The sequence below is a fragment of the Vicia villosa genome, linkage group LG1 (assembly GCF_029867415.1).
Source record: "Vicia villosa cultivar HV-30 ecotype Madison, WI linkage group LG1, Vvil1.0, whole genome shotgun sequence".
NCBI classification, from domain to species: domain Eukaryota; kingdom Viridiplantae; phylum Streptophyta; class Magnoliopsida; order Fabales; family Fabaceae; genus Vicia; species Vicia villosa.
In genome coordinates, this window is record NC_081180.1 from 120293168 (window position 1) to 120301550 (window position 8383).

The 8383-nt window shown below is 34.2% G+C and overlaps 1 protein-coding gene across 1 annotated transcript; it reads right to left on the bottom strand.

Moving 5' to 3' along the window:
* Positions 1 to 3934: 3934 nt before the first annotated feature.
* Positions 3935 to 4873, bottom strand: LOC131652874 (uncharacterized). The gene has a single exon (XM_058922857.1). It carries the CDS (start codon positions 4871 to 4873, stop codon positions 3935 to 3937), a length of 939 nt encoding a protein of 312 aa, XP_058778840.1.
* Between the last annotated feature and the right edge of the window lie 3510 nt (positions 4874 to 8383).

Below are 8383 nucleotides of genomic sequence, written 5' to 3' on the forward strand. Positions count from 1 at the left end.
AACATTGTCTTGATAATTTTCATTGCCGAAAAAGATTTTTCTGTAATAGTTGTAGATACAGGAAGAGTCATGATAAGGCGGAGCAGTCTATCAATCAAATAATAAATTTCCTTCTTTTCAGTTGCAACCAAAGATGAACATAATTCTTGAATAGTTGACAAATTATTCAAACTTGATGCTTGACGAGCGTCAATAATAAAATGTCTAAGTTGAAATTTCAAATAAGTCTTCTCTTGCTCATTGAAATTCATAGGATAATATTTTTCAACTAGAGTGCAAATGGTATCAAGATTAAAAGCCTTGTAATTATCCGTTGAAGCTAAAGCGCAACTTAAGGTTAACAAATCAATCGCTTGCTCACTAAATCTGTTATTCAACTCTTGCATTTGTTTGTCAATGATAGTGAAAAATATTTCAACTCTAAAATAATGCTCAATGGTTACCTGATTTTCTTCAAGACGAGAACGGCCAAATCTTGTTGTTGAATGGACATCATTAAGATCAGGAATCTCAATATCATGTTTTTCACAAAAAGACTTCACAGTAGCAAACAATTCATCCCAACCAATTTCTCTTAGTTCTTGAATAAGAGTTTATTTGAACAAACCAAATGCATAGCATTAACTACATCCTGAGATTGTTGTTGTAAAGCTTGACAAAGAATATTTGTGATCCCCATAATTTCTTTCATAAAATGCAATATGAATATGAAATCAAATGACTTCAAATAATTGTAAGCACTATCTACATCTCCACGTGAAGCATAACTTAATCCTTCCTTTGCAAATTTTATTGAAACAGAACAAGTTGCTTCATACATATTTATCAAGCTAGAAATAGAAGAGAAATGTGATCCCCAACGAGTATCCCCTGCTCGCTTTAAAGTACCAATTTGATTTTCACCTTTACCCGGTACAATCTCACCCATCTCTAATAAGTGCTCAATTTCATCTAATTGGGAAGCTTGTAACTTGTCATGGCGCTTTGTAGAAGAGCAAACAACATTGACAATTAAAGTCAACTTCTCAAAGAATTGATGAATTGGTTTAACTTCTCTTGATGCAGTAACCAAAGCAAGTTGCAATCGATGAGAAAAACAATGAACATAATATTGTCGCGGGTCAAAAAATGATCGCCACAAAATTGTAACAAACAGAGTCGCCACCAAATTTTATTTATTCCAATGGGAATGGGAAAATATTGATAAAACCCACAAATGAAATGAAATGGATAAGATGGTCGTCGCAACCAAATTTAGGTTCGGGAGTCGGTTAAGCAAGGGGAAGGTATTAGCACCCCTCACCTCCATCGTACTCGATGGGACCCATTTAGTTATTCTTGTGATTAATTGTTAGCTTATTATCTACTTGCGTTCTAATTATTATATGGACAAGGAAGAAACGGGATTTAGGTTTTTTATTATTGAGAAAAGAGGAAAGATTTTTTTATTATTATCATGCTCGCCAAGACGTTTGTGCCTTGTGCCTACGTATTCCCAATGGGGAAAGTCAGAGCAATCGTAGTTTGAGACTACGAAATTATATTTTTTATTAGTGTGCTCGCCAAGACATTTGAGTCTTGTGCCTACATATCTTCAATGGAAGAATCAGAGCGAATGTAGTTCGAAAGGAACTACAAATTTGTTGGTAGATTTTACGGGTCTAAACGCACTTGGGCGGGAAGACGAGTTTTTTGAATGGTTCGCACTTGGGCGAGATTTGCACTTGGGCAAAGAGAAGATGAGTTTTGAACTGAAATCGTTTTGTGAAAAAGTGGAATTCGAGTACGTAAACAATGGCTTAACGGCCATCGCCTAAAATACTTGAAAGAACATTTGCTAAATCGAGCTTGATGAAGTCTTTAATGGGATACAGGCATTCAAACAAAGGCTTAACGGCTATCGCCTAAATGCTTGAAAGAGCAACTTGTACAAGTACGTACAAACCCCTCTTGGGTGGTGAAAGAGATTGAAATGACTCGAGTTTTGAGAAGTCCTTGATGAGATACAAACATTCAAACAAAGGCTTAACGGCCATCGCCTAAATGTTTTTAGAACAACTTGTACAAGTACGTACAAACCCTTCTAATTTCATCCATTGTGGACTCAACTCAATTCAGTTGTAAAAAGTATTTTGATTGAAAAAGGAACTTGGTATTGACCAAGATTTGTTATGAAAAGATTCGCACTTGGGCGATGAAAAGAATTCACACTTGGGCGAAGAAAAGAACGATTTGGTGAATTGAAATTATTTTTAGAGTTTTTGTAAAAAGGAAGAGGCGAATCGAGTTTGAATGAGTCTATAATGGAATATAAGCATTCAAACAAAGGCTTAACGACCATCGCCCAAATGCTTCAGAACAACTTGTACAAGTACGTACAAACCATTCTTTTCATCCATTATTGACAAAACTCAATTCGATTGTTAAAACATTTTTTGCAGTTTTTGATTATGATAAAAAAAGTTTGAAAATGATACTTGGTGTTGACCAAGATTTATTGTAAAAATTGCTTGAAAAGGACTCGACATTGAATCGAGTATTATTAGATGAAAATTATTCTATGGAAATGAATTGATTTTATTATGGTAAAGTCTAACTAAACCATTAAAATACACTTAGTAATTAACTGAATAAAAAAAACAACTAATATCATTAACTAATTAAAAATATAGTCAAAATTTAGTTAAAATGATTAGTTAATCAAACTAATTACAAATTAATTAAAGTGAGGCTAGATACATTATTATTATTTTTAGAAAAAAGAGTTTATTGGGCCCAGGGCTGAAAGCCCAACCGTGCCAAAATCAAGGAACCAGGGGGGTGTGAAACGAATTAGGTGTTGATGTTATATCAAGATGAAAATGGGCCGGTTTGAAGGAAAACAGAACCGAGTTCGGTTTGGCCCATGAAGAAAAAAACTAAAAAAACAAACTGAGAAAGTCAGCGCCTCTTTCTCTATTCTCTCCCGTGTATTCTCTCTACTTTCGCTGCTGAACTCAAGCGCTCATGATAGGAAGAAATTCCTACCAAGACTATAGAACTAGGGTTTCAACAAATAAAAGATAAAGACATTAAAATTAAGCTAAGAAAATAGAGATAAAAGATAAATTTTGATTTCTTTGATTGATACTCTAAATTGTGTCAAAGACACTACATATATAATGCTCCTAATGGATAAATAACTAAAAGCCCAAAAGCTATTAAAAGCCCAAAAGCTATTAGGAATATTCTAGAAAACATAATAACATCTAATACATCAAAATACCAATAAAATTAATAATAAATTATTCTACTAAACTCTCTATCATTATCAACCCCTTCAAAAACAACCTTGTCCTCAAGGTTGTAAAATAATATCAAATTTCAAATGATAATAATAAATTAATAAGTGATACTCCAAATAATTAACCAAGATTAATCTTGAAATGCCATCACCTATTATTATTATTTTCATTAAAACATATAATAATGAGAATAGTGAGTGGAGTGCAGCCTAGGAGTGTCACGTGAAAGTTAATGTTTATGGAGTGTTTTTGTAGTGTGAGATGGCTTATGAAGGAAAAAAATTGAAATATGTGGTTGTAGGGAAAGAATTAAAAGGTGGAATGGAATCTTGTAGGAAAAATGACTGTGCGTGACAGACCCGATTAAAAGTGATGGTGACGCGTAAGTGGATAGGATTTGAGGATCTATTGGAATTTGGACGCGTGGTAAGGCTAGTGGGATGCAGTATGGGAATTTCCTCTCTTTTTCTGTTTTTTTTTTCCTCTCTCTCACGTGTTTTTTTTTTTTTTTCATTCTTCTCTTTCTCTTTTTCTTCATTTTCTTCTTTCTCCATCTTTCTTACACTCATACTCTCCTTTTCTTCCTTTCAAACAAGCCTCATTAAAATATTTAAATATATAATAATCATGGAAATATAAATGTGGTGCTCTTAGTGGCATATCTGACGGCGGAGATATTGAAAATCGGGTGGTTTTGATGGTGGTCGGAGATGTGGTATGATGAATGGTGGTGGATTTGATGGTGCTGACAATACCCGTTGTAGATCTGGTGGTTTAGGTGGCGGTTTGGACGAATCCGGTAGTTTAGGTGGTAACACTATTGTTTCTGCTGGCAATGATTCTATTTTTTCCGATGATAATGTTTTCTTTTCCGATAATGGATCTGTTTTCGTCGGAGATGACGGGGGAATTTCTTTGGGAGAAAACGACTGAGAAGTCGTCGGAGTTGCCGCCAGAATCTTTATTGAAGTTGTCGCCGGGAATTTCGTCGGAGAAGACGCAGGAAATTTCATTGGAGTTGTCGCCGGTAAATTCGTCGGAGATGCTGCCGGAATGCTCGCCGGAGTAGACACCGGAAATTTCGCCGGAGAAATTATGTGTGAACCAGAATTTTCTTCTTCTGTCTGTTCCTCTACATTTCTCTTGAAAGCATATTTTTCTTTAAATTTTTCTTGTGACTTTTTCAGTGAATCAGAAATATTTTGAATCTGTTCCTTCAACTCCTCTCTATATTTGTTTGAGATCTCATGGGTTTCAATCAAATATTGTTTTAGAGTTTCTAGTTGTTGGTGAAATGTTTCTGATTGTGAATTGAAATTTTGAGATTGTTGTGGGTATGAAATGTATGGGTTAGGTGATGAAGGTGTTGTGTGTGTGACAATGGACTCATAAGGAGAAGAGAAAGTGAAGGGTGGTTGTTGATGTGGAGCAGAAATGATGTGTTGTTGTTGGTATGGAATGAAGGTTGAAAATGAAGGATTTAAGGATGGGTAATAACATGTAGGATATGGGTGTATGGGTGATGGAACGGAAATATGATAAAATTGATGGTTGTAGCAAGAATATGCTATGGAAGAGGTTGAGTGCATAATGAAAGCACCAATTGATAGGAAGAAATTCCTACCAAGACTATAGAACTAGGGTTTCAACAAATAAAAGATAAAGACATTAAAATTAAGCTAAGAAAATAGAGATAAAAGATAAATTTTGATTTCTTTGATTGATACTCTAAATTGTGTCAAAGACACTACATATATAATGCTCCTAATGGATAAATAACTAAAAGCCCAAAAGCTATTAAAAGCCCAAAAGCTATTAGGAATATTCTAGAAAACATAATAACATCTAATACATCAAAATACCAATAAAATTAATAATAAATTATTCTACTAAACTCTCTATCAGCTCATCTCTCTCGATTTCGTTCGTTCATGGCTCAACAACAAAAAATAAACTCTCCATCTCTCTCGATCTCGTTTGTCTCCGCATATCAATCATACAAGCAATCAGCAACCAAAATCATAACAATACCCTTCACCCCCCAAATAAACCCTAAAAACCCCAAATAGCACTACATTCAAAGGATATTACAGCGGAATCGAAATTAACAGCAACGAAATAACAAGTGAAAAGGAGAAATTAACCAAGTACGTTCTTGAACTCTGCTTCTTCTTGTTTATGTTGTTTTGTGTGTTGTTGTTGCCGAGGGTGATGATGTTGAGTGGTTTTCGAGTGAGGTTGTTTCTGGGTTGGGTGTTGAAGGGTCTGTAGTTGGTGAGTTATGGATTGAATGAGTTATTGAAGAGTGTATTTAGGTTGGTTTCATGGTTTATGTGTGGGTGGAGGTTTGAGTGGTTTTGAAGGTGAAGTTTTTGAGTGTTTCGGTGAAGGTCTGTGAGTGATGATATTTGTGTGTGAGGGCTGAATTTGAGATGTGAAGATTGTAGGTAGTGGTCGTGAAGGTTTTGGAGGAGCTTTAGCAGAGATTAATATGCAAGCTTTTTTTCGGTTTTTTCCTCCTTCTTTCTTGTCAACCGTTTCTCTGTTTTATAGAGGGATTGTAAGGGTTTTTGGGGGGAAAATGTTGTTGAATTTTGAACAATTATGGAATACTGATATATGCTTTATGCTGCAGGTTTGTGATTGTCCATTTTTGTGCAAGTATTGGACCGTTGCTACAAGTAATGGGGCAGGGTTTTTGTTTTGTGTAGCAGGTATCACATGGGATGGAATGGAGATGCAGTAGAGGAAAACAAGAAAGTTCGGTGGGGTATCACGTGAGATGCAGCAGAGTTTTTTTGTTTTGTTTTTGTTTTGTTTGTTTTTTTTATGTGATGGGCCATATTGTATTTGTTGTAATGGGCCTCACTTAATAAAAAACTGTAACAATTATCCCTATTCTAAATCAATGAATCATATAGTCTCTTTTTAATTTCTAATTCAAATTGATGATAACAATTAAATGATAATTTAATCATTAACTAATCTAAATAGAATTCAAAAAAGGAAAAAAAAAGTTAATTTATTAAAAAGTATATAAAACATGTCATGATAAAATTGAATTCAAGATGCAAAAATTGAACTCAATATGCAGAATATGATTATGAATGAATTTAACGCTAAAATAAATTGTTAATTGAAATGATGACAAATTAATTGTGAATTTCATACTAATAATAAAAAAAAAAGACGCAACGCGCGAAGTCGAAACTTAATATGGATGCAGATGAATTGATTGATGCTAATATGAATGAATCCGATGAAAAAAACTTAGGTCAAAATTTAGGGTGCGACAAATATGCATAAGGACTATCCTTCATAAAGAGTGCTTGTAAATCGTTCCATTCTCCTCTCATATTGCTAGCACCATCATACCCTTGACCATGAATGTTAGAGACATCGAGATTATGCAGTGAAAGTATATCACAAACTTTTTGCTTAAGAGTTTATCAGCTAAAGATTTCGACACAACCAATAATGTTCTTCGAAGTCATTTGATTCGAAGAAAGAATGGCCTTTAAAGGGCTATCTCTAACTTATTATGTGTCAGAAAGTTTTAAGTCGAAGTAAATTTGGGATAATTCCTCTTCGAAGTATAAGGGGTAAAAACTTAGACTATTCCGACGTATTACAATCACGCTGCTTCGCGTCGAAGCGCTTCGAGCGGGAAGGTTTGAATTTTAAATGTTTTTCGTTTAAAATCAAAGAGACACGTGGAACTCCATGAATTCGAAGCGCATGCAAAAGAGCGACGTGACATCTCATTAGAGTAGGACCGTTAGGGTTGAATTAGTATAAATAAGTGTCTTAGTTGTAGGATCCTGGGGTGTTCATTTTGTACAAATCACTCAAGTATCAAGCGTAAGAGAAAGAGTTTTTGCTGAGAAATGTACGTGTAACACCGTTATATTTTCAATATTTATCTTCCGTTTTATAAACACAGAGTCATTTAAATCCCTTTACATTTCTTGTCAAATCATTTATGTTTACATTTTAATCACTTCGAATTACTTTCTGCAATTTCTTTCGTTGCATTGTATTTCACATTATTTTACATCAAGTCATATATTAGGATATTTTCTTTATAAGCAAAATCCAGAAATATGAATTCAACTATCATAAAAGACACCTTTTTGACCCATGTCCTAGGATCAATCTAGTCGATCCTGCGAGTAACCAAAGCATATTTGATAGTTTAGATGACTAGCGGTTGTTTATCGAAAATCACCGTCAACAGAGTTAAAGATGTAGTGTCATTAACACGTGCAAGGCCAATAAATCTCTCTTGTATAAACCCATCTTTATCAACAAATCTCAAAACAAGATACATTTGCTCTTTTTGGATTCAACACGCGCTTCATCTACAATTATATAAAATTTGGAATCACCAATTTCTTCACGGATATACTATTTCACCCTACTTGAAAGAATGTGCAAGATCTCTTTTTGAATTAGATGTGAAGTATACTTTGTATTAGATGGAGCATTTTCCAACACAACTTTTACAACTTCATCATTATAACATGCTAAGAGTTTTATCAATTCAAGAAAATTATCTTGGTTTAATGATGTTGTACTTTCATTATGACCTCTAAAAGCACACGCTTGAAAATTTAACCAACGAACAGTGTCAATTGAAGTCTTGAGACATAGTCGATTCTTCATTATATCAATTGAACTTTGAGCTTGAATAATATTCCTAATGTGACCATCTTCATTCAACAAGTCTTGACAAGCTTTCATAGCATTGTTATGTGGTGAACAAGGATCTTTCCCTATGTGTTTAAGAAATGCATAATTATTTCCATTTCAAACTTTCTTCCAATCTCTAAAACCTGTAGAAATGAAGACATCGGAACCAGGACGTCCACTTCGTATTTTGTTAAAAATATAACATGGTAAGCAATAAACAGAATCTTCTGGAGGTGAATATTCTAACCATGAAGGAAAGAGGCTAAACCAAACGTGTTGAAAGCGTCTTTGATGATCTTCTTTACCAGATAATGGATATTGCTCTAAATTCATTTGATATGGACCTCATTTTAAATAAGCTCTTCGTATTTCATCCATTTGATTTACTTTATATTCCCACATTGAAG

Bases quoted from the DNA above. Each gene is read 5' to 3' on its own strand.
- LOC131652874 (XM_058922857.1), bottom strand. From the start codon at position 4,873: ATGCACTCAACCTCTTCCATAGCATATTCTTGCTACAACCATCAATTT.